Here is a 26,720-nt window from a genome sequence, read left to right as displayed (position 1 = left end):
AGAGAGAGAGAAACCTGAAGGGTTCCAAGTAAAAGCATTTTTGTAACGCTGACCTTCAGAACACACATTCACCTGCAAACAAAAAAAACAGCTTAAGATTTATGGTAATATCTAGGAGACAATGTGATTTACAACCAAAACCAGCCATGATTCTGCTAATTTCTCTATTCTTTTTCTAAAAACTGAAATCAAATTCCAGAAACTAAATCAATAAAAATCGAAACTTTATCCTTATGCATACACCGCCACTAAACCAGGCTAAATCAGCTCTTCCCAAGACTGAATATTTTGATCAACTAAAGTAGATTCTGTTAAAAACAGAGTCACATACAGTAAGAAAAGAGGTACATTGATGGAGACTAACATGAAATTTAGACAAAACCCCAACTGAAATTTTGATTTCCAGACTAACATAAAATTTAGACAATAGTACTCAAGTTACAAAACGGAGAAATCAAATAGACGATAAGCAAAAGACTGCTTACCCTTTCGAAGAAGAAGCTTCAAGACTTTGATTTGCAATGAGGGGATTTTACTTCTCTCTCTTCTCCCGGAAACAATGAGATGATGAGTCAGATAAATAAAAACCATTAAATAGATAGATATGCCCAAAGCATATTCTTATTTATTCCCCTACACAAATTCTTTGGCCCTTATTTTTCCGGGTCTTAATCAATTTCAAACAAAGTAATCGAAGAAAAAGTAGAGGAAGAGATGAAACTCACATCCTGAACTTGCTAAAATCAAACCCCAATCGAAAGACCCAATCGACAAAGACCCAATATTAATCAATCACAAAAAACAAAGACCCAAATCTGAAAACCCTAAATTTCTAATTTCTACTCTCAATTCAGAAGATAGTAAAATCTACACTTCAAATCAGAGATATGCGTACCATGGGGACAAAATTGGAGCGTCCTTGAACCAAACTCATTGATTTTTTAACTTCCTGATTGGTGTTTGCGGTTGAGGAATCATGCCGAAGTTGTCACCGGCGTCGCCTGGATGGTGATAACGGCGGATTAGAAACCGATTTCTGACACATCTCTTCTCTCAATTCGACGAATTGAGACTTGAGATCAAAATCGCAGAAGAGGAGGATGGCTCGAGGATGGGTCGAAACTCGAAAGAAACGAAAGAGAGAAGAAAAAATTAGGCTTTGATCGATTCTTTTTTGTTTTTGTTTTGTTTATTTCCTCAACCAATGAGATAGCAACACATATACGATCCTAAACAATTCTTAAAATACTTAACTTAGAATCGATTTTAACAGTATTAATGTTTTTGATTTATTTTTAATCCTAAGCATTCCTTAAAAATCGGTTAAAAATCACCGTTGAACATGCTCTAAGGAGATGGATATAACTTGTAATGGCAAACATAAGTAATAATAACGAATGACTTTTATGGTAATGTCTATTTTATTTTTTAATTCTTATTATTTTTGTACACTAAATAATGTCAAACTAAGATGGGACCATATCACCAAACTAATTTATGCCAAAATAAACTCAGATTTTAAGTTTTTGATTGTTGCAGTTATGTCCAATCATTTGATGGCCCCCTCCATGTTAGGGTTTTCATATTTCACTTGATTGTGGATTAATTAGTGTTAACGATTCTTTTCTCATGTTTTGACATTTGTCACTGAGGTTCTTTTATGTCTCTCTCTTTTTTTTTTTACCCTCAAGTGCATATATTTGTTGATGATACCTAATGTTTGAATTTGAAGTTACTTGCTTAATTAGTGCCCAGAAATTGAAGTTAATCATTGGTTAAATCAGCATTTTTGTCATACGAAATGTCACGTTATTAATTGAATTGTTTAAATACAAAAGATGAGCGTCTTCTTTCAAAAATCAAACCTTACGATTCCAAATTTAAAAAAAAAAATTCGTCAAAAGCATACTATGCATTATGCATGTTTAAACCTAATAAACGGTACATAGTAAAGATATAGGTTATGTGTCATATTTCATATTTAGAACTCAATTGATACTAAATATATATATATATATATATACATGAGTACGTGCAGGGCCTGCGCGGAGCTGAAGCTCGTAAAGCAAGGGCTTTAGGAAGCAATATTTATTAACGGTTTTTGGGGCATCACTTTCGTAAATGTTTAATGGTGCAGTGGTAAAAGTCACTTTTCTATCTGTTCAAAGTCTCGAGTTCAAAGCAGTTAGATGCATATTTTAGCATTTTTATTTTTCTGGTGTTTTTTTAGTTGGCCAATTTTTTTTTTAGCTTTAGGCATATAAAAAGTTTGGGCCGGCCCTGAGTACGTGGCATAAATCGATCTGTTAACTCAAAAGGGAGATCAATTAGCAAACTACAAATAAAAATAAATTAGAAACATATGATTTGAAATAACTATCAGTTTATCACAAAATATTATCGGACATTGAACCAACGATCTATAGATTTGTATAGATATATGACAAGAGAAAATTATGTAAAGAGATAGATAAATATCGGCATTGAGATGGGTCGCATAAAGTGACAGAAGAAGGACATTACAAGACAGCTTTGGATGGTCGGATCAGTGTAATGTTGTCAAATTATAACTCTTAACAGACGCAGAGTCCCCGCATGGTGTCATCATTTCTCTTCATGCCCCGCTTTTGTATTTCTTTCAAAAATAATCTTCTCCCTTTTGAAAATGTTATTTCCTTTCCTTAGCTGTTCGTTATATTCAATTAATCTTTTATACATTGGGTTGAAGTGTTGAACATATATATATGTGTTGTAAGTTGTACGATAAAGATTCTATTGTTGCCTTTTTGGTGGGTTTCATTTGTTTTGCCTAACCTGAAAGTCAACTTTAGCTATTTAGAATGAGCTAAACAGGGTCTGAAGTGCGACCCATATCAATACCGTTCACTGGTCGATAGTTTGTATGACTGTTATATTCAACTCGTTTAGACATTATTCGTATTTCTTTTATTTATTTTTTTTTTTTTCATTATTCGTATTTCTAGTTCCCAACTACGATTAATATACATGCAATTTGCCGGTTACTCAAATCTGCGGGATTGGACCGGACTAGACTAGTCGTAGTTACGGTCCTTCCTAGTTAGAGATAATGCTTGCAATGAAACTACCAACTGTGCAGAGATCACTGAAAATGTAATTATTGTAGGGTTAAAGCGAGAGGAAGAAAGGCGATGGATGTGAAAACAAATAATGTACATTCTAAAATACATACGAACAAAAAAAAAAGAGCAAAGTAAAATAAAATATAAAACGAAATGATTACTTTCGCCAACCCACACTCCAGTCTCTTCCCCACTTCTGAAGGCCCATTAATCAGATTCATATAATTACTTCAAATTCTTTATCATTTTCGTTCTTAAAAAATGTACTATTTCCCCTCTTTTTTGCAAAATGTATAAAAATGAATGATATAATATTTAACACCCCCACACACACGAACATTCATATGTAAAGAGAAACCTATGTCATTACGAGTTACGTGTATGTTCGTTATACTATTATTCCCTTGGACCAATGCGATGTCACAGTGACGTTGTCCTCACGACATCAAGAGGCTAAACAAAAGTTTGTTACTAGAGTTACTACAGAAAATAAAATAAAAATATCAATTATCCTAATACATATAATCTAGAATCAAGAAAAAGTTGCAGTTATAATCACCAAAAGAAGGAGGGATATGTACATTAGTTATAAACAAAAAAAAAATGAAGGGATAGGTACAAATAACAGTATAAATCATTTATCTAGAAAAAAAAAAACAGGTTTCACTATTTAGGTTATATATCCAACTACAATAGTACGATTATGTAATCCTTCATATAATGTGAAGCTACGTGTTAATAGAACAACGGTCCCGTTAATCTGATTATCAAAGAATCTGTAAAATCTGATTATCAAAGGTGTTTTTGTTCATTTATTATGGTTCAAATAAGTACAGACTAATATAGTCATCACCAAAATTTTTTTCTTTTGCAAAGTCGTATAATTCTCTTCTTTTTTCAGCAAGAAATATCATTGTCTTTTGTTCGCTCTAATCAACAGATGTACGGCGGCGATTACGAGACGTACTAATGACTAATGAGTAATGATATAACTGATGCTACTATTATTGACGAGGTTCCCTTTTCTACTGTTTAACGTAAAAATTCTTCGGTTTAACTGTGTAACCGTGCATATATATATATATATGTTAATGTCATATTGCGCAAATTAAAATATATGGGTTAGTACTAAAAAAGGAACGATAATCATGACATTTGTCTAGAAACTCAATCGTTGTGCGGCTTGTGCCCATTATATCCTTTAACGGACTTTTGTAACTACAATTCTTTTTTTGTAATCGAATATTTTACTTCTGAACAAAAAAGAAAGGTCTAAACAGTTTTGTTTACTTCGTTAGAACTTAGAAGTTCAGTTTTTTTCTGGGTAGCTAGTAAAGTTTCGTGGAAATATTTACACGGTCTATATATATGTAGCTTAGATGTGTGCGGGTAGAACAACCTTTCACGACTTCTAGTTTAGAGAGGTTTTAAATTTAAGCGAGGGCGGAGGGATATGTATATATTGTTTTAAAGTCATTTCCATCCCTATTCTATTTTAGAGTCAAATCTCTATTATAGAATAGTAACATTTACTCCAACTCTACTCTATATTTTAAAATTTTGAAATAAAGAAAATGTTAGGATTGCTCTATATATAGAACAACTCTATTCTCATCTCTATTTTTTTTTACATAAACTATATTTTAGAGTTGAAAATAGAATAATACATTGGAGGAAAACAATACTCTATTTTTTAGTTACTCTATTTTAGAAAAAAAAAATAGAGATATACGTTCTAGATGGTCCAATTCGAGATGGTCCAAGAAACAAAACTTACAAAGTTTGTTTTTATATTGGCTATACGTCACACAAACAAAGTACTATGATTCGTTCTTATAACTATAAACGTGTGATTAACCATAAATACATATAAAAGCGACCACACAAAAACTGAAATAAAGGCCCTTTAATTTATCATAAAATACGGGTATGAGGTTATCATGCGTGTGTATATATATATGCACAGAGCACACATATACATAAACACATAACGGAGAAAAAATAAGTGGGCTTGGAATTTGAGAAACGGTGGGGTTTCTAAACTTGATGAAACGATTACAAAATGCGATCTTGCAAAAGGTAAAATGAGAAAAAGGTAAGAAACTTTTCTCTCTTGTATGATTAATACTATATTTTTACGACATTATTAAATCTTTTTTTATTAGGTGCAATTCTTTAAACGGAAGAAGAATATCATACAGGAGCCTAATTCATCAAATCATCATCATGATATCCTCACACAGCGTACAGAGAAATAGATTTGCACCTAAGATTTTTCATCATTGCTCCTCCTAATCTACATATTCCTTTTTGGATTCCCAAAATAATAGCAATCGTATAAAAATTATTTGAGTCTTACATCATTCTGTAAGAAAATATAAAATCCTAGCTACAAAGAAAGTGATAGATAGATGTGTGTATATTCCCATCACATCTTCAGCCATTTTTTCCATAGAAAATGATTTCAGAAAATCAATACATATTGTTCTTTTTTCTTATTTTGTGCACCAATACATATTGTTCAAAAGTAATATTTTCTTTTCGAAAACACTACATCTAGAGGATTTGGATTTATTTTGGGAAACAATGATTACGAAATGGTTCAACTATCCCTCTTTTTTCCATTTGAACTATTCAAATAAGATCCTCATATATTTATTTATTTTCGAGAATAAAAAATGATCCACAAGTGTTCTTCTACTTCTTCTGAACAAATAAGCCAACTTTTTGCTAAAACTAGATAATAGTGTATTTTCCCAGCAAATGAAGGTGCCTTTTCATAAGGAAAATAATAGAAATTAGTGTTTTTTATCTGGATTTTTGTTATAATAAATCCATTAAATTAGGCATTTGTAACAACAAATGAACGCCGTTTGAGGGACGTAACGTAACGGGACGCCGTGACAAAAGCTGGCTGCCGTTTAAGCGACACGACGTTAACTCCCACTACCTCTTCATCTTTCTCTCGAGTGCCCTGACGCGTTTTCTCCCTTCTTTTCTTTTCTTTTTTTGTTTGTTTCTTGTATCTTTCTCAATTTTTCATTTTTTTAATTATCTTTTGAATATTAACTTTTCAGTTTGACAAAAAAAAAAAAGAATATTAACTTTTCACCTTTCTTATTAATTTTTTCCGTCAACTTATTAAATTTTTTTATTGGTCAGACATCATGAACCTCAAAGTTTTTTAAACCAAAAACACACACAAAAACATAGTAGATAGTTTTGAATCTAATTTTGTAAATTCTTATCCTCCTGTTTGGGTCACCAATTTTGGAGTTTTTATTTTATTTTATTAATGTTTGGTTAAAAAAAAAACATAGTAGATAGTTTTTTTTTGTTTTTTCGGCATGAACTTGATCAATATGGCAACATTAAATACTTTGAAAAATTAAAGGATTTTGTTTAAAGAATATTGAGGTTTTTCTTATATTTTTTTCATTACTATAATAGAAAACAGACATCATAAACCTCAAAGTTCTTAAACCAAAAACATAGTAGAAATCTATACTTTTTAATTGTCGGCATAAACTTGATTAATATCAACATAAAAATCAAACTTAAGAAAATTTCAACATCATCAGTATTATTTTCAAAATCAGGCGAATGAATAAAAAGCATATTAGCATTTTTAGTCACATGTAAATCTTTCAAGAAAACAAAACCAATCCAATTGGACCCACCTGCAACTTTTCTTTTTCCAGCATTTATATATTAATCGAAACATTCACATGGATGGATTGGATCGTCTCACACAAAATTAAAGAAAAATATCCCCCAAAACCAAAACCAAAACTTTTTCTCTCTCTCTCTCTCTCGCACACACACAATCTCATCTTCGTCACTCTTTTGCGTAAAAGAACAAAAGAGATGGGTACGATAAACCAAGGTATAAGTTTTTTTGATGAATCGCAAACAATCATAAACCCTAATAATAGTAACCATCTAGGTTTCTTCTTCTCTTTCCCTAGTCACTCTTTATCTTCATCATCTTCTACGTCTTCGTCTTCTCCCTCTTCTCTTGTGTCTCCATTTCTAGGTCATCACTCCTTAAACTCTTTTCTTCACAGTAACCCCTCTTCTTTCGTAAATCAGCCTCAAGATCCCATAAATCTCATGGCGAATCTCCCCCAAACCCTAATCTCGTCTTTGTCCTCCTCAAAGCAAAGGGATGATCATGATGGTTTTCTTGATCTCGATCATCATCGTCTTACCGGTGGTAGATCGTCCCAAAGGCCCTCGCCAAATCCATGGTAAGTTACTTACGTAGATACTATAATTATTTGGGTTAGAGCCTCGTAAGGATCCACTCTTATACTTTATAAGAAGATCTAATAAGGATATATTACAACTACAAATTCTAAAATCTTCCACTCTATGTCGAATTCATCAAATGCTATATTAGTTATTAATAGGTTAAGAAGCAATCTTCCTAAAGATGCATATCATGCCTCGTCTTGATATTCTTATTTTTTGGCACACAATTAGCATATACATACCGTCATTTAATTTGTTGTACAATTCGATTATTACTCAGTTCTAAAATCATTATTTTTTAAAAATATATATATTTAAGTATGTAAAGCTCCAATATTTTCCCACCATTTACTTTTGCTTTATTGTATAGAATTTCAAGTAGTTTAAAGCAACCGTGCACACAAGACACACACAACATAATATATTTTATTACCCATATATTTAAGTAAAACATATTTAATTAAAACCAAAAGATATAGTATAATGCGTTGTGTTAATGTGTGGTTTAGGGCATGGAGTAGTCAAGCGGGATACGGATGTAGCCAGAAAAACAACCATGGAAGCGAGATTGATATTGATGACGATGAAAATGAGGTTGGCCATGGTGGAGGAATAAATGATGAAATCAATGATCATCATAATCATCATGATACTGCTCGTCGTCATGATAAACATAACACGGCGTCGCTAGGCGTAGTTTCTTCCCTGAAGATCAAGAAGCTTAAGACAAGAAGGAAAGTGAGGGAACCTCGGTTTTGCTTTAAGACACTTAGCGAGGTCGATGTCTTAGATGATGGATATAGATGGAGAAAATATGGCCAGAAAGTTGTCAAAAACACCCAGCATCCCAGGTACTAAATTTTATTCTCATTTAAAAATTGGCATTTTGGTCTCACTTGATCTTGACTAAATTAATTTAACAACAACTAGTTATCTTGTAATTATTGGAAATTGGTTCGACTCTCTATTGTAGTAGTTCTTTAACAAAGATGTTTATATATCAGTTAGTCCACTCTCTCTAGCTACCTCTCATTATTCCTTGAGGGTTAATGATGACTTTTCATTTACTGACTGGAATCATTATTGTTTTTTTTCCAAACTTTTAACGTTAATTAATAACATGATGAAAATTTGTAGTCAACTGGGAGTTAGTTATGAGCCATGTAAAGATTAATAATTGCTTTATCAAGTACTAGCTATAAGGAAATGAAAATTATTAGTAGTTCTTTTCTGATGTTTTCTCTATATAAAGTATCAGTTCTGTTGCAACAAAAACTCTTGCCCCAGCTTGGAACTAGTTGCTGTACAAAAAAAAAAAAAAAACAGATTAATATAACCGTTGGTAGGAAAATTAATTTCATGTAGAAGCATTTGAGTATTATGTGACGAATATGAGACATATGGGGTTTCCTTAAGATTCGATTCTCTCTCTTTCTCATGTTGACATTTGACATTTACCAACATTAATGATTTGTTTGGGTAATTGGTATAGTTCTTCAAACTTATACACTTTAGCTCTTTTGTAAAGTTTTATCATTGGCCCTGTAATAAAGCTTAATTGCCTGAATATCTGTTTGATTATAGCTAGCACTATATATTAGGGATACAATATCTCACATTGGAAGTTGAATAGAATCTTAAGTGGTATATATAAGATATGGGTCTCTCCACTCATAGCCAATTGGTTTTGAGTTGGAATCCCACAATCTAATATGGTATCAGAGCCCGATCCGCACATGCTCAACCCAATATACAATCGGTCCGGCCCAATAGTTGGCCTGCCGATTCATGCCCGAACATATTGAGATTGATGCTTAGAAGAACCATCATCTCGAGGGAGCGTATTAAGGATACAATATCCCACATTGGAAGTTGAGTAGGATCTTAAGTGGTATATATAAGATATGGGCCTCTGCACTCATAACCAATTGGTTTTGAGTTGGAAGCCCACAATCTAATACTATATATATTTATATCATATTTCATTCACGTAATTCTAAATGTAAATGTTCTAACCGCAACAAAAAAAATAGTAATAATTGTTTTTTTATCAATACCTTTTGAGATATGCATCAATATATATATATATTTGAATTAATGTAATATATTAGTCCCTTTTTACTGCATAACTTGATTATCCCCCTAGAATATAAGTTGACCGCAAGTTTTATGGTAGTAGTAGTGATTCACATGTATTGCATTTTCAGCTTGGTGGATCATATATATTTGATATAAGCTAAGGTTAACAATATCTCTGATTGAAAATGGCAGGAGCTATTACAGATGCACACAAGACAAGTGTAGAGTGAAGAAGAGAGTGGAGAGATTAGCAGATGACCCAAGAATGGTAATCACTACTTACGAAGGCAGACATCTTCACTCTCCTTCTAATCATCTTGACGACGACTCTCTCTCTTCCTCTCACCACTCTCCTCTCTCCAACTTCTTCTGGTGATTTATCAGTTTTGTTTTCTTTTCTGTTGAATCAACCAAAATTAAAAAAATCAATCGACCTTTCCCACAACTAATTATCGTATTATATTAATCAATACCTAGATTAATTAAAAAAAAATATACCTATATATATGTTCTCCTTAATTAGGGAAAAATGTACGATGCTTTAGTATGTGTAATGTGTTTCGGTTTGTGTTTGTAAGATGATTTATATATGCACCGTTTCCAAATGAGGATTATATATGTGAAATGAGTTCCGAGAGGACTCTTTTTATATATAGTTGACTTAAATTTTATATTTTTATTTTTGTTTCGTTGGGTTTGTAACTTTGTATGATATTATTTGGTAACAAACTCCACATTTAGAAAAATATAATATATAACAATATATGCCCGTAATTTTGCTAAGGAAATTTCACTGGTGGATTTGGTTTGTAATTGATGGGCTTTTAATGTAACTAATTGTAAAACGGGCCGGAGTCAATAGAAATGTCTTTTAATGGCAACAAGGCAACAGTTTACTGAGCCTAATAAGTTTTAAGATAATGGGCTTCTTAAAGAATTTTTACCCTTGCGCAACAAAGGCGTACAAAACTCTATTGGGTTCTAGGTTTAGTGTATAGACCCAAGTCCACGAACATAGCGACCACGTGACAAGCCAACAAAGTTGACAAGTGGATAAGCGTTTAACCACGTGAGCGTCTCGACTCTCGATCCCCGAAGTGTAACGTTAATTTAAAACGTTAAATAATACTCCTACTGCTACAATATACAATAACACGTTGTTCAACTTGAATTACGAAAATGAAAACTAAAAAAATAATTAAATAAAAAATCATAGGTTACGAGGACATGAAAAGTTGTGACCCGCTTGCTCCGCCGAGACCGAGGGAGACTCCCCACGTGAATACCTCGTGGACCGCACGTTCGCGTCCTTAATTCAAGGTCTTTTATAATCATATCACAAAAAAATGTATCAATGTAATTTTATGTTCAAAATCCGATAGCTATTTAAGTAAAAATAATAATAATCATCATCGTGTTAGTGTTCTTTGTCATCATCAATTTGTATATTTTTCTTCTAATTGATTATGTACTACGACATACATTGCATATTTACTCGACAAAACTGATTCCAATAATCATTATTTTGAAGAAAGAAAAAGATAATTAATCCCATTAATTTATTAACAGTACTCTCTTAAAAGCTTCAAACCATTGAAAAGTTTAAGATAACGTAATCTTAACGCCCCAACAATAAGTATTGAAACACGTTAAATAATTTTAAAATCGATGACGAGAGGAGACTGGGGAATTAAAAACAAGAAAGCTGGGAGAAGCTGCAACTGCAAGGATATGAACAGTGCACTAGTAGTAGTATAATACTACTACAACAGTACTATTTGAAACTTCATTAAACATTAACGAAATCTGAGCCGTCGCTTTTTGTTTCTTTGTCTCTTCGTCGTGAAAAGAAGGAAGATTCCTAGGTGAGATGTACCACCCCATTTATTTAATTAAATTACTTTAACATTAGTATATCCTTTTATTTATTCAATGTATAATTTTTATTAAGATTTAAGAGAGCCAAAACCCAAAAAGAGAAGTATTCGTAGACATAATTCGACTTAAGTTACAACACTAAGATTTAAGAAAAGCAGTAGCTAGTTATTAACAACATACAGAACAGAACTGTTATCCTTTTTAATTTATGAAAAAGAGTATTTACAACTTTTTTTTTCTTTTTTGTTTTCACGACTAGACGTTTAATTAATCAGTGTCGTTTTCAGAAATCTTAGCTGTATATATATGGCAGAGAGCTCACACGCGTGGAAATGAGTTTGTCTCAATGTTTACGTACAAAAGTTATATCTTAATTATTTTCCTTGTTTGTAGCTTGTGTAGTTCGTACATCGTCCAAACCTCAAATTTCTAAACAATTTGTTCGAGAACAAGCATTCGCACGTGCGTAAGGAGTTTTGTACGTGGGAAAGAAGCCTCGAGAATGAACAAAAAACTAAGATTAGATTTTGATTCAACTTCAGGTTTCCAACCCCATATATAAATTATATATAGCTATAAATATTGGTTGTGTGTTGACAAAAAAAAAATATTGGTTGTGTATTACGTACACATATGCGTTATAAAAAAAATATCTAAATGCCTGGACCGTCTTGCACTTGACCCATATATAGAGTATTTTTATATGTACAATTGTACATAATTAACATTCAGATACATGACGACGTTTCAACGTGAATTATTGGTTTTGATTGGAAACAAAACAAAAGTGATCATAAATGATATAATGATTTTGTAGTTATGCAAATTTGAAATAGTATAGTTATCTGTAGTCGTTTATCTTCAGGTATTTCATAAAAGAAATCTATCAAACTTATGATTATGAAACAATCGAAATTCTTCCACGGTTTTGCAAATCAAGTTTGTTTCTTCAATTTCACTTTTTTATAGTTCCTATGTTATACTTTCGTTTTGCAACTCAAAAAGTCTGTATAAGGCATAAGTTTTTATGGATAGTGGTTTTCCTTTTTTTTTTTTTCTTTTTGCATTGTGCTTATTCCTGTAAGTAATTTATATGTGTCTTGATTTCTTGATATCAGACAGAGCAATGAAACCCACGTACGTACCCAATAATTCCGCGTAACCTAATAGCATTATTGCCAAGTTGTCAAAAATAATATAAATAAAAATCTTAGGCGTAGGAAGAAAATGTATTAAGAATATCTCTATTAGGAAGATGCTAAATTTTAATTAAGAAAAAATTGTATGGATGAGAAGGAAACACACGTGGGAGAGAGAGGAAGAGGTCAATTCGGCGGAGACAGGAAAGGGACGGCGGCCCACGGCGGAAGGAGACGTTGTTAGGGGAAGTTTCCGACAAGAACAGCTTGCATGCACGGTGGCCCACGTGCTCCGTACCCACCACCGTCGCGCGTGTTCTTCTTGATAGCTACTCATCTCTCATCTCTCTCTCATGGTTTTAGCGCGTGTATTTACTGTATGTTCCTACGCGCGTATGTCAGTGTCTTGTCTATATATACAGGCAGTTCTGCTTGTAGGTTTGAATGTAATTAGATATGTATGTGTGTGTGCACGTATCCGTATCGTTTTTTTTTTTTTTTTCTAATCTTCTTTTAATGTTTCTTTAAAATACATGATCATGTAGGACGCACGCAGGTATTAGTTTATTTACTCTTACTGTCTCACATAGTTTGATGTTTTAGAAAATAATTTTTGTTTCTCAAAAATTGATATTTTGAATATTTTTAATAAATTATTATTTTAATAATTAATAATATTTAGAATGTATGGAGTAGAAAAGTGAAAAAATATTAGAAAATAAATAATAAAAAATCATAAATAAAATAAAAAATAATCAAAAAACAAAATTAATCATATATTGTCTTTATTTTAATATGTGTGTAAAATCCTAAACAAAAAAAAGACAGAGGAAATAGGTGGTAGCTAATATTCAAATACGAGATTTAGTAATTTACGATGTGTTGCAGCGTTGTTCTATACTGATTGATGGCACTTGTCAGCTAAGAGCCTAGAATACATAGTCTTTACTCTTTAAAATAAGTGGCTTCCGAGAAATACACAAACTATAAATTACTAAGGTTATGAAAATCGCGGGAATAATGGAATGATTCTGCAACTTTCGTCAAAGGAAAAATGTCATCACCTCGTGAGTTTTAGAAATCTAAATACATGTTTATTTTTTATTTTTTTATGTATTCCATTTTGATCGCATATTTTTGTTTTCTCCTATCCAATGGCCGGTGTTAATTGAAGTTCTAATGCTTTGAAAAAAACGAAGAGTATTAGACTATTGCTCAAGTAGTCAAGTGTTGTTAGTTATTGTATTACATATTAGACAAGAGCCAAACATATCACCCAAATAAACCACTCTTTACGTTTCATTAAAAGTCTAAACTCATGATTTGTTTTTAGTTATGGGTAATAGTGAGCAAGAATAAAACAAATTGAAAAGATTAATAAGAAAACTAGTTAAAGCAATGAACACAAAATCCGAAGAGTGAGGGGAGTGAAGGCAGTCCACGTAGCTGGAGAGAGAGAATAGAGAAGAGCACGTGAGTCACACGTTTCTTGTGTAAGACTTGTTGTGGTAATGTTGGTGCAGTGTCACAGAAACATGAAACCCAGACTTTGTTTTTAATTTCAGGCGAAGGTCCATTTCTCCATGTTATATATCAATCTCTTAAATATATTAGCAAATAATAAAAATATAAAATCTCCACAGCCTCTTAATTTTGTTTAAGAATTTTTTCTTTTTCCTTTCAATACAATCTAAAGTTGTAAAAAAAAAATTGCACTGAATAAGGTAGATAGATATGAATATAGACCAAACGGTTCAATTCGCCCACAGTTCAAAAGGGACCACATTTGTCATGAAAATATTACACCAATAGAAAACAAATTTTTAAAGTCTCTCATCTATTCTCACTTTTTTTTTTGGCTCAACAACAACTTTCATTAACCAATAAATTACAACCAAATCATAACACATTAATTTTCACCTCTAAAGATTTGGACCAAATGCAATGATTGATCAAGTACAACCCTGGAACACTAGGCGGATCCAACGCTACCTAATCGAGAATCATTGCATTTTTTAACCACAACGAGATAGACAACAAACCACAACTCGGAGTGAAATCATCTCTTAAACCACCTAAATTAACCTAATGACATGAAAACAAATACTAACACAGAGAAGACCAAAAACTAAACTGAGAAAAAATCAAATCCCAGCTATGAGAACCTCATGATCGATATGAAGAACTTGTCCCAATAGCTTCAACACCCAAAGGCGCATCATCAGAAGAGCTTGGTCTCTCAGGCTTTTATTGTTCCGGTCTTGAACCTAAAAACGGACAATAAATCCGACTGACCCGACCAAGAGTCATGTAGCTAAACCGGCGAAATAGATGCTTCTCCGAACTAACCATTTAATAACCATGCTAATCTTCTAAAGATTAAAATTGGAGCACATGATAGCAAATCATCACCTCACAATGCAAGATCGAAGAGCTATATCACTTCCGCCATGTTTCGAGGCACACACCTTGGCCTGACTGAAAACTAAACGACGCCGCTCCTTACTTCTTGACACCGCCGTGGCTGGAATGAGAGGTAAGATCTGAAGAACCCAAACCCGACCGCTGAAGCTCGTCAAAGAGTAGCTTCATCCCTCATTGCTCACCGAAGCCAACAAACTGCCGGAGACAAAACAGCAAGCAAAGCCGCCAACCCAGATCCGCCAGATTTGGCCATAGAATCGACGCTATCTGCCAACGTCGCACCAGAGCCTTCACCAGCAACTACCACCGGACGGAACTTCACTTCACGCGCCAAGATAACACCGGAACCACCACCGTCGAGAGGCACCCAACCAACGCAAAAGGAAGACAAGGAGCGGGAGTAGACAGCAAACGAGACTACAAAGAAGAAAAAAAACTAATGGACGGAGCCCTCTCCGACGCCGGAAAAGCAACCGGAGAAGTAGATCTAACGAACCGACGGCAACCCTCTCTCTTTTTTCTCTCTCTTTTCTCTCTCTCCCGATCTTTGGCTTCTCTTTGTTTGTCATCTATTCTCACTTTCCCGTTCCCGTGCACACTGAGAATTCCCCAAATTAATTCCGACAATAACGAAATAATAGGTCACGTGCATTTACATGGACATGATCAGTCCATATTTAATGCACAGACATAACTTAATACTAGTATGACTCCCTTTTTCATGATTCATTTCATATTATGAATTTCCTACTGTATAGCAAGAAAGAACTCGGAGGAAAAAATTCAATTCGTCAGCAACGTAGAAATTTCCATGGAACTACAAAAACATTACAAATTCCCCTCACCAAACAAAACAAAAAAGACTGTATATTTACATATTCTTAACAAAGTTATTACTCAGTTCTCTTCTCCATCTCTATCCCCCCCCAATTCGACCGAACCCCAAAAAAAAGAAAAGAAAAGAACATCCCCATCTTATGTATAAAAAAAAATAACATAGATACATACATACATTTTTTAGAATATAGTAGAAAAATACAACAAAAAATAGACCCAAGGAAAATCGGACTGACCCTTTTAGATTTGATTGATGTTCAAAAGAATCTGCTGTTTCTAACTTTTCATAATTTCCCTTCAGGAACTTCTTTTATACTCATATCAACCATCTCTATTGTACTGAATCCTCCATCCTCTACTGATCCGATCGTCGACTGCGAATCTAACCCTGACCCTGCTTGTATCTCCTTAAACATCGCCATGACTTGTACCATTGTCGGTCGTCTCCACGCCCGATCATCCAAACACGCAACCGCAACTTTTAAATGCTGTAAAAGCTCGATCTCTAGCGCTGGATCTTCCTTCATTAGCTCCGGATCAAACACGTCGCTTATCCGCAGTTTCGCATGCTGTTTCACCCATCCGACAAGGTTATTATCTCCGAAATCCGGTGAATCTGTCGGTCTTTTACCCGTGAGTAGCTCGAGTAAGACCACACCGTAACTGTAGACGTCTCCTTTTGTTGAACACCTGAAACTTTGGTAATACTCGGGAGGTACGTAACCCGGTGTACCCGCTAACGTACTGACGCTTAAATGAGTATCCATCGCGCTCATCAGCCTTGCCATGCCGAAATCTGAAACCCTAGCTTCCAAGTTTTCGTCAAGCAACACATTGCTAGATTTCATGTCTCTGTGGATGATATGAGGACTGCAGTTATGGTGAAGAAAAGCAAGTCCTCTAGCTGATCCAATTGCGATCTTCCGCCGTGTGGACCAGTTTAGTTTCACACCAGCTTTCTTGGGGTCGTGCAAAACATCTTCCAAACTTCCATACTTCATGAACTCATACACAAGAAGCCGCTCGTCTCCAACCTTGCAGTAACCAAGAAGCGGAACGAGGTTTCTATGTTTGATCTTTCCAATCGTTTCCATCTCAGCCATGAACTCTCTGTCACCTTGACCGCTAACGTGAATAAGTTTCTTGATAGCCACCGCGCTTCCATCTTTCAAAATCGCTTTGTAAACATCTCCAAACCCACCTGATCCAATCAGACTATCGTTATGGAAACCGTTTGTAGCCTGAAGAAGATCAGCAAACGTGAGTTTCCTCAACGGCTTCTCGAAAGCAGCAAGATTGATACTCAAGGCTTCTTTCACACCAGTCAGCTTCCAATTCGTGTTGTTAGCGGTTCTATCACCAGAGTTACCATTCCCTTCAGCGTACATCTCCAACTCAGCCTCTTTCTTTCTCCGTCTCTTCCTCATCTCTCTACCAACAAGTATCAACCCGAATATACACACAAAAGAGAACAACAACCCCATCGCCACACTACCCGCAAGAGACGTCGTTCTCCTTCCATGAGATCTCTGATGGTGTGCATACCCTTCTGCGTTTGCAGGATCACACCGCGGAAGCGGATAACCACAGAGACCAGAATTGTTATAGAACTTAGCCGGTGGAAAAGTCTCGAACTGACCCATCTCAGGAATCGGACCAGATAAATTATTGTTGGACAAATCAATCTCCGTAAGCATAGTAAGCGCTGACATAGCCGGAGGGATCCTCCCATCGAGATTATTGCTTGAAAGATCAAGAATGTTTAAACCTCTGAGATCACCTACCTCGTCAGGAATCGAACCGGATATAAAATTATGACCCAAATTGAGAATAAACAGATAAGGCATCGAACCAATCTCCTTAGGTATGTAACCAGACAACTTGTTATAAGACATATCCAGAAACATCATCGAACCGTTGTTATCAAACGTCGGCGAAGTGTGACCCCCATACACTCTGGTGAAATTACAAGGGTTCCTAGTCGAAACCCGGTTAAGCTGCTCCGGTCTAATTCCTTGAAACTCAAGCAAATTACCAGCTCCGTGACACTCTTTCTTCATCCCATCGTTTTTGATGTAAACATACCTCTTCCCGGCGATGAAATTGGCAGCGATTTTACCGGATTGTTTGAACATCTCAGCAGGGATGGTTCCGTTGAAGGAATTGGTGTTGAGATCGAGCCAGATTAAGCTTCTGCAGTCACCGAGCTCAGCCGGTATGTTCCCGTAGAAGGAATTGTTGCTTAGCTTGAGGATGGCGAGATTCTCTAACCGGCCGATCCACTTTGGGATTTGACCGGTTAATCGGTTATTCGACAAAGAAATCCAGTTCAGATTGGTACAGTTACTTAAACCGGAAGGGATTTCACCGGTTAAGTCGTTGAAGTCGAGGATGAGAGTCTCTAACGACTTCACATTCATGAGCTCCTGAGGGATCTCTCCTTCTAACATATTCAACCATAGCTTCAGATCTCGAAGCTTCAGTAGAGAGCCTAAGCTCGACGGGATTGTCCCTGAGAGGTAATTGAAGCTTAGATGAAGCGAAACGAGCTCGGAACAGTTGCTTAATGTCGGTGGGATCTTCCCGGTGAAGCCATTGTTCTGAAGGTAAAGCTCCTGGAGAGTGCTTTTAGGGTTCCGGCAAAGATTAGGAAGAATCGAGCCGGAGAAATTGTTGGAGCTGAGATCTAGCGTTCGCAACGAAGCGGACAGATTCGTCAGAGACTCCGGTAATTCGCCTGAGAACTGGTTGAAGGACAGATCGAGTACTTTGAGTCCTCTCATCTTCAGCAACGTATCCATCGGTAAATCGCCGGAGAAGTTGTTACTCGACAAGACGAGTGACTCCAGAAGTGGACAAGAACCGAAGAACGGAGGAACCGTACCGTGGAAATCGTTTCCAGAGAGATCGAGTCCAGTGAGTGTATCACACGCGCCGGAGAGAAACTCAGGGATCTCGCCGGTGAATTTGTTCTCAGCCAGAGAGAGGTACTGGAGGCTTTTGAGCGGTAGCGAAGGGATTGGTCCGGCGAATTGGTTGCCGGAGACGTTCAACGACTTGAGCTCCGTGCAAGTAGAGATAGCACGAGAGAAATCGCCGGACAATTTGTTGCCGGAGATGTCGAGATGTTGGAGAGCAGAGCAATCTCCGAGGAAAGGGATCCCAGTTGAGAAATTGTTGGAAGAGACATCGAGAAACTCGAGATTCAAGCAACGAGAGACATCAACGTCACCACTGATTTTGTTTCCGCTAATCGCAAAGTGTTTCAACTCTCCACACCCATCGGAGAGAACCCAACCGACGACGTTGGCTCCGGAGAGTGAATTCGAAGAAAGATCCAGAACTTCCAAGCTGTTTAGCTTCAACCCACCTGAAACTTTCCCGGGGAAATCGAGTGTGTTCGAGGAGACGTTGAGATATTTCAAGCCAGAGCAAGAAGAAAGGCTTGTTAGAGTCGTTACAGGACCCGAAAGAGAGTTTCTTGATAGATCCAAACTGGTCAAAGAAGCAGAGCATTTGAAGCCAGTGATGGAGCCGTTGATGTGTGTGTTTGAGAGAAACAGAGACTCTAATCCAGTGAGAGACATGAGTGATGAAGCCACGGCACTGAATCCGACGTTGAGAGCCTTTGAACTGAGATCAATCGAAGTAACTTTGTCGTCTCTGCAAGTGACGCCATCGAAAGTACACGGGTTTTTGTTGGAAGACCAGTCTGGGAGAAGATTCTTGTCAGGAAGAACGTTTTTGAAGCTTATAAGCTGATGGATTTCTCTGTACAAAGACTGAGATGGTGAGGCTTGAAATGAAAGAGAGAAGAAGGAGAAGAAGAAGAGAGTTGTTACAGAGAGAAAGAAGCTTGGAAAAGTCTTCATTCTCAGATTTTTTTTTAGAGAGAAAGGTGTTGAAGTAGAGAAGATGAAAGGGGGAGGGGGGATCTAGGGTTTTGGTTCCACCATTAGAGATGGGAAGTGGAAGTTCGCGAGAGAGAGAGAGAGATTTAGAAAAGCTTAAAGAGAGGAGAGAGAGAGGAGAGAGTCAAAAGACAGAAGCAGGAAGATGGAAGAAGGTATTTATCAAATGGTGAAGGGAAGAGTGGTCACAGCTGTGCACTCACATGCCATGTTACCTCTTCTTCTGATTATTATTATTATTATAAAAAAAATATACTATTAATTTTCAATTTCGATTACAGATACAAACAAATAATACTACTTTTAATTATTGTATGTGTTTACAAAAACAATTTAATTAATGCAAGAGGATACAAGATATATGTATAATATAATAGCATCACAAAATCCTTAATCTCAAAGCGTTGTTTTAATACTATTAAGTTTTAAGTTAAAGAAATGAGGTATTTGTCTGTACATGCGAGGTGTTTTAATTAACGTGAGATTAGGGATGGGATCAAGTCTTCCACAAGCTATATAATCCTACTTACACTTTTAAAATTCGTCATAGACTTTGTTGAATTATTTGTATACTAGTATAATTAACCCCAACTAGCTGTATCTTCTCATATTTTAAAAGTACAACTCTTATCTGATTTGTAATATGTAAAAAAAACTACCGATTTTTCAAGATAAATCACTTTTATTTTATTGTCCTTCTTACTTGGTTGGAGGGAGATCTTGATCGGTGAATTATTGCCGTATGCACTCACTGTCACCCAATATGCAAAAACTTTTAATTCTGATATAAAGATGCCAGCAACTAACTAATTTTTGAACATTTATGGACTAATGGTTAAGTAGTTCAGTAGAAATGGAACATAGTATAAGAATCTAAATTCCCTTTATAATGATACTCATATAAAACAAGATTTTGGGCATTGAATGTGATGGTTAGAAAAGGAGTTGAAATTTACTATTAATGTTTTAGGTAAATTATAAATAGTATTTACATGAAATTCACACCAACCACAAACATATCACATTAACAACACTCGTCTCTTGTTCACTCGCACTTCATCCCATCCTGGGCATTCGGCCAAACCCGATCAAACCGAACCGGACATTCTGATATTTTCGGTTATCGGCGTAAACCGAAGAAAGTAAAGATAACCATTTGGTAAAATTTATTTGAAATTTCAGATTTCGGTTCGGTTTGGTTCGGTAATCGGAACCAATCGGTTTCCTTCAAATCGAGATTTTGCAGCCATATATAAGGCTAATAATTAGTCACAACCCTAATTTGTTTTGTTCTTCTTCTTTGGCTGCCGCTTGGAAACTCGATCCACCATTCATCTTCTTCTTCTTTCCTCCGATGTAATCAATAATCATCAACACATCTCTTTCCCTACAATAATTCATCATCTTCAACATCCTCTTTCATTCTCTCAAATCTCAAGCATGGTTAAGAAAAGAGCCTTTTCACAAAGATTCAATCCATAACCATAAATTTCTTAAGGGGTAAGCTCTTCTTCTTTCTCCTTAATTCTACATTTGATTCTTTCCTCTTTAAGCTCTTTCTATGTATTGATAACTTCAAACTCAATTTAAAGAATTTTAGAATTAGATTTTCAACTTCAAAATCAGAGATTATCTATTATTTGTTTAGATTTTCCTTTGTTTAGGGTGCTAGTGTTGTGTTTGTGTTCCTCATCTTTGTAAGACTTAACTGTTGTTCTTTGTTGTTTGATGATTTTATTTTTACTGGTTTATGTAATCAATTTTCATGTGGTTTCAATGATGGTAGGTGAAAAATGGACGCCCAAAACTGCAATCTTCACCGTCTTAGATCACCATCGCACCGCAACCACAACTCGCCGCCACAACAGCACCACACCATGTCTCGAAAACCCTAATGTTTAGTGGACCTGACATTTAGGCTTTGCAATTGTTTTCAGATTGGTTTAGTTGTTAATGGGCTGGTTATCTGTTTAGGTCCGTTACTTTAGTTGTTTGTAAATTTGTATTGAATTAAGCCCATTATCTAGTTTTTTTTTTATTTATTCGGTTTAAATTAACCGAATTAGAAAAAATCGATTTCAATTCGGAATTGATTGAAAATCCTATAACCGACCCGATTAACCCGAGTACCAAACCAACTGAACCAAATTCAATTTCAGTTCTATTCGGTGAAAATTTTAGAAAACCGAATTTATAGAAAACCGAACAACCCAACCCGAACAACCCGTTTTTGCCGAACGCCCAGGATTTCATCTGTATGGAAGAAAAAAAAAAGTGGGAGGAGAGATTGTTGTCTCTCTAGCTTTTTTACAAAAGAGAAAGAAAGAAAAAACGAGCGTACGTGTGAGCGACGATTGGGACATGAGTGTCAATTAATGGCAGATTCCATCTCTTTTTAAATAATCATTAATTTTGTTATAACCAGACTTGTATTATTAGTTTTCGTAAATATTTCCCCACTAATTGATTAATCTTTCTCTCTTTTATACTTTTAGACTGCTTTCTTTTTCTCTGGTGGTTACATAGACGGATAGACCAAACTCAAGCCTTTTTCTATTATTATTATTTTTCTCCTTTGCCGCAGTTTTATAGATATTTTCGTAATTACGTACAAAAGTCTACGTGCATACATGGTGATATAATTAACAAATAAGACAATATTCTTTATAGATATATGAAAATGATACTCTTTGTGTGATAGATACAAAACTTTAGCAATACTATAGTATATTTCAATGATTGAGATGTATATTAGCGGTGAACGAATACTACGATACGCCCTTAAAATTATAGAGAATGACATATGTGTACGTAACTATCTATTGCAACTGTAACGCTATTTTTTGGAAAGATTGTATAAGTACAGTGAACAAAAAAAAAACGACCTGATATGAGATGAAAAAAATTTGTACACATTTACAAACTGAATGAAAAAAAAAAGTAATGTTTAGTGATGTATTAATATCGTATATATATCTCATAATAGAAGATTGTATTCCTATAATGTCACCATAGTCCAGCAAAACGCCAAGAGTGCAATGATTCTATCTTCAAAAAAGGGACGAAACTGTCCTCTCCCCACACTGATTTATAAGCGCTCGTGTGACAAAACGTCCAAACGCTAACTCTTCGCGCGTCAGACACACCCGAACGTGAAAACGGCGTCGTTGGGGTACAATGAGCCACAACTACGACCTGTGTAACACGCGCTCATGGAGGTAGAGTGTGATTGGTGTGAATGCGTGGTCTATCTAAAATTCTTAAGTGGTGACTAACACAGACGTTCGTAAATGTTAGGGGAGGAGTGTGGGTAGTAGTACACTGTACGAGATGGACCCCCAAACGGTCTGATGAAACCAATCCCAGCCATTGATGACATCTCAACGGTCAGGATTGAACCTGGTAAATTTGCTATTTTCTTCTTCTACGGTGTAAATGAATCTAGTGAAGAAGCAAAAAACCGTATCTAACAGTAAATCTTGAGTGACGAAGTTGCACTTCCTCTATGCTGCAAATACCAAGCTACCCTTCCCTTTGTATTATTGTTCGTGGGACCTAATAAAGGGTAAAATAAGTCATTCGGTTGCTCTCTAGGAGTTATTTACCACCCTGTAACAAAATCCTCTCTGCTTCTTTTTTTCTTTTACTTGTAATTTTTTTTTTACTGACAAATTCCTGTTTTTTATTTTTAACTACTGACACATGTACCTCATTCTTTTTCTTTCCTGCTATTGGTAGAGTGAAATATTTTTATAAAATGTATTAATAGTTTATCACGATTAAGTCAAATTACAAATTTGGAATTTCAAACTACTCATGAATTGACTGTATTTACTGAATTATTATTTTTGTTAATACAAAGTTTTAGTGACCGAAGTAAAAAATGCAATAAAGAATTTGTCAAAAAAAAAAAAGGAGAAAAAGGAAAATACTGACTCGGCGACAGTCAGCTGATTATTTTTACCGAAGTATATGGGACCCACTTGACGATAATTTCCCTAATGGGCCCTACTCCTGATGGGCTTTCATCTCTTTCTTTCAATCTATTTATTTACAATTAATAAAAATGAAAAATGAATTTTCAAAATAAAACAAACCAAAAAAAAAAAAAAGAAATCAGCAAAACATAAAATGGAACAAATAATCGTTTGAAAGATGATCAGTGTAGTTGTGGTTCCCCACAGAGCTGAGAAACTACACGTGCTCATGTCCAGGTTGATGACGTGTCTTCATTTCACACGTTGATATGTCGTCTTTTGACCATCACCTCTCTCTTTCCCCAACTTCTGGTTTTTTCTTCGTTATTTATGCATCGTACACTTACTTTCTCATTAATTACAAATTTATGTTAGTTTAATTCATCAAACAATACTAGTACAGTAGTACTAATATTTTTGAATGCGTTCTCGAAAATGTTTTTTAACTGGTTTAGTTTTTTTTCCACAGTACTGAACTACTGATGCATATTATTTTTAAAAATATTAATTAAATATAGTATGATTTTTGTCTTGAAATTAATTTAAAAGCCAGCTTTATGCGAGTACTTTTAATGGTTTCCAGATACTCCTGAAACCCGTGACAACTCGAAACATCGCATATTTGTTTGTTCCTAATTATTTGAACATTTTCAGCTTTAAATATCTTTTAATTTTGGATTTTCGTCTTTTGTTTTTTAACAAGGTTGTAATATTGTTTGTAATATGAGAAGCCTGTTGAAATTCGGTATACAATTAAATTGTATATACATGTTTTATTATTCGTATACAATACTTCCCTTGTCAAACTAAAACGGAATTAAAATATACTTACCGATTAGTAGATCACGAGCTAAACAAAATGTATTCTAAAATGGTAGTCCACAAGTTTTATATTACCATGATTTTTACATGCTTTCAATTCCCTTTCCCAATACAAAATATCTTTTGTAAAATAATAATTAAAATCAAATGAACTAAAAGCTAAATCCAAATAGTTGTGTGGGCGAGCTAATGAGTGGTGGTTGATTAGACAACAACAACAACAATAATAAGAACGAATTGCAAAGTTATGAGACAATTCAGTGCAAGTGGGCGATAAGCAGGTGGCTTTATGCGGCCATCTCTCTGCTCTACCTTTTTTTTTTTTTTCTCCTCGCTTTTTGCTTGTACAACAAATATTCAGTTATTGTTTTCTATAGAATTTTGAATATTTTTTTCGGTTGTGTTAACTCCAAAATGATCATATAAGTAAGAGACTCCAATTTTTTTTTTTTTACGCAAGATGAGAGACGATCAAGAGTTATTGAAATACTGGTGACTAGTGCATGTGGTGTCTTGCGAGATCACTTCGAGTCTTCCACACATGATTAAGAATATTCAAAAAAGGTGAAAGAAAAATAAGTTTTTCAAGTGTGTTTTCCTTCCACTATTTTGTGTGCTCATCGAAAGAAGAATGATAGGGAATAATTATTAGTCATATTTTGAATAGAGCTGGATATCAAAAATGAGGGAAAAATAAAAATACATTATTATTTACGGATATTTTGATATAACGTATATAAATAAGAAAGAAAAAAAGAACAAATTGTCCACGACAAATGCGTGAGTCTATATAGTGTGGTAAATCATACAATAATGTCATAACATCCTGATAATATTTGTAATGATGGTTAACAATAATAAAACATACTCTTTCCTCAATACATCGTATATCTGCAGTTGTAATTGGACCGATATATAAAAATTATTGATCAATCATTGTAGTAATGAAATGGCCGTACAAGCCCAAATAATGAATATTTTATCTGTTCTATGATATGATTATTACTAGCATTAACATCATAGCCTTTGACCGCCATTCTTATTCTAAATAGCTGGCTTAATTATTTATTATTTTAAATCGTATTTAGGAAAAATTAGCATCAATATAATTTTAGTGTTTTTTTGTAATTTTTTACGTGAAAACGTGCTAAATAGATATCTTGTATAATTATTGAAAATCCAAATTAAATATATTACAAAGTTATACTTTTAACCTAATTTCAAAATTATAAGTTTAAGTTTTAATGCAACATAATGATGATCAGGACGGTCTTATAGTTCTTTAGATCAGATCACAGAATCTGTTTTAATTAAGTTTTTTTTATATTTAAATGTGTTAATTAAGTTCTAGCAACCATTTCATTACCATATATATAGAGAACGTGGGGAATTCTGCAACCTAGCTATTTAAAATAGGGCGAATCACGTTTGTTTTGCACGTATAATCTTCAAAATCCTTATCTCTTAAGCTGGTCGTATTAATCAAAACTATGTAGTTACGCTCTATCTGCTTTTGTTATATAATTTAGTTTTCTTTTTTTATTACATTGTATAAATAACAACCCACAAATAAACCCCACAAAGGACCCACGTTGTAGGTCTAACAAGGCAGCGATGCATTAAACGAACTATATATATAATATTTTAGTCGACGTATAATTAGAAAAATTAACATATTTAAATCATTGTATTTTTTTAGCTGGATTTAGCAATTGGTCATTGCCTATTGCTATGTTAAGTTAGTTAAATAGTAGTATAAGATAATTCAAACTACAATTATGAAAATACGAAGAAAATAAATACTTCCTGTACTTGGAAATTTAAAAGGTCTTTTTTTGGTCAATAGAGATCTACTATAGTTTTATATAGTAATCGAATTGAGTAGTAGTTTAACATCACAATGGGATAATTCGTGTGGGCTTCCCATCCAATAACAGGAATTATAAAAATAACTAGATTTTAATCCACACTCCACCGCAGAACAATTTTTTTAAAAAATAAATATTTAGTTTGTTTTGTTTCATTAATTTTGATTGGATTGTTAATTATTAAAACAATAATAAAGGAATTAAATACATAAGTATATAATTTATAAGCTATTGTCTCATTTAAGTCACAATGTTACCAATGATTTAATTGTTTTACAAAGTTTTAGTTAAATTATCTGATTTAATATTTCTCATACTCTAATATTAGTAGTATTGACCAAATAATTAAATGAGGATTTAACCCGTGTTTCAAGACCGAAGTAATAATATTTTATATTTATACTAATGTTAATTCAAACCATCATGTATG

The 26,720-nt window shown here is 34.4% G+C and overlaps 3 protein-coding genes, 1 long non-coding RNA gene and 1 pseudogene across 4 annotated transcripts; 3 read left to right on the top strand and 2 right to left on the bottom strand.

Moving 5' to 3' along the window:
* Nucleotides 1-6,944: 6,944 nt before the first annotated feature.
* WRKY13 (WRKY DNA-binding protein 13) lies at nt 6,945-10,085 on the top strand. The gene is made up of 3 exons (XM_010433610.3): nt 6,945-7,351; nt 7,865-8,206; nt 9,627-10,085. The coding sequence occupies exons 1-3, from the start codon at nt 6,969-6,971 to the stop codon at nt 9,808-9,810; spliced, it is 909 nt and encodes a 302-aa protein (XP_010431912.1). The 5' UTR covers nt 6,945-6,968; the 3' UTR covers nt 9,811-10,085.
* On the bottom strand, nt 9,074-9,182 carry LOC109127031 (uncharacterized; annotated as a pseudogene).
* A 3,901-nt stretch (nt 10,086-13,986) lies between the features above and the next one.
* PLS (polari) lies at nt 13,987-14,056 on the top strand. The gene is given in 2 exon segments (XM_087468256.1): nt 13,987-14,004; nt 14,006-14,056. Coding segments are annotated over 2 exon segments (69 nt in total).
* Nucleotides 14,057-15,662: 1,606 nt separating this feature from the next.
* On the bottom strand, nt 15,663-19,983 carry LOC104716222 (protein BRASSINOSTEROID INSENSITIVE 1). Its single transcript, XM_010433609.3, has one exon. The coding sequence runs from the start codon at nt 19,582-19,584 to the stop codon at nt 15,997-15,999; it is 3,588 nt and encodes a 1,195-aa protein (XP_010431911.1). The 5' UTR covers nt 19,585-19,983; the 3' UTR covers nt 15,663-15,996.
* A 919-nt stretch (nt 19,984-20,902) lies between these two features.
* Nucleotides 20,903-21,649, top strand: LOC104716220 (uncharacterized). The gene is made up of 2 exons (XR_755981.3): nt 20,903-21,123; nt 21,410-21,649. It is a non-coding gene; the product is annotated as an uncharacterized LOC104716220 (long non-coding RNA).
* Nucleotides 21,650-26,720: the final 5,071 nt, after the last annotated feature.

Source organism: Camelina sativa, chromosome 10, assembly GCF_030686135.1.
Source record: "Camelina sativa cultivar CO46 ecotype springtype chromosome 10, ASM3068613v1".
Lineage (NCBI taxonomy): Eukaryota > Viridiplantae > Streptophyta > Magnoliopsida > Brassicales > Brassicaceae > Camelina > Camelina sativa.
The sequence above is the reverse complement of the archived record's forward strand: the minus strand, read 5'-3'. Positions and strand labels throughout refer to the sequence as shown.

Coding starts and splice junctions, on each gene's coding strand:
- LOC104716222 (XM_010433609.3), bottom strand. CDS start 19,584: ATGAAGACTTTTCCAAGCTTCTTTCTCTCTGTAACAACTCTCTTCTTC.
- WRKY13 (XM_010433610.3), top strand. CDS start 6,969: ATGGGTACGATAAACCAAGGTATAAGTTTTTTTGATGAATCGCAAACA. Junction 7,352..7,864: donor AGGCCCTCGCCAAATCCATG/GTAAGTTACTTA, acceptor TGTGTGGTTTAG/GGCATGGAGTAGTCAAGCGG. Junction 8,207..9,626: donor AAAAACACCCAGCATCCCAG/GTACTAAATTTT, acceptor TGAAAATGGCAG/GAGCTATTACAGATGCACAC.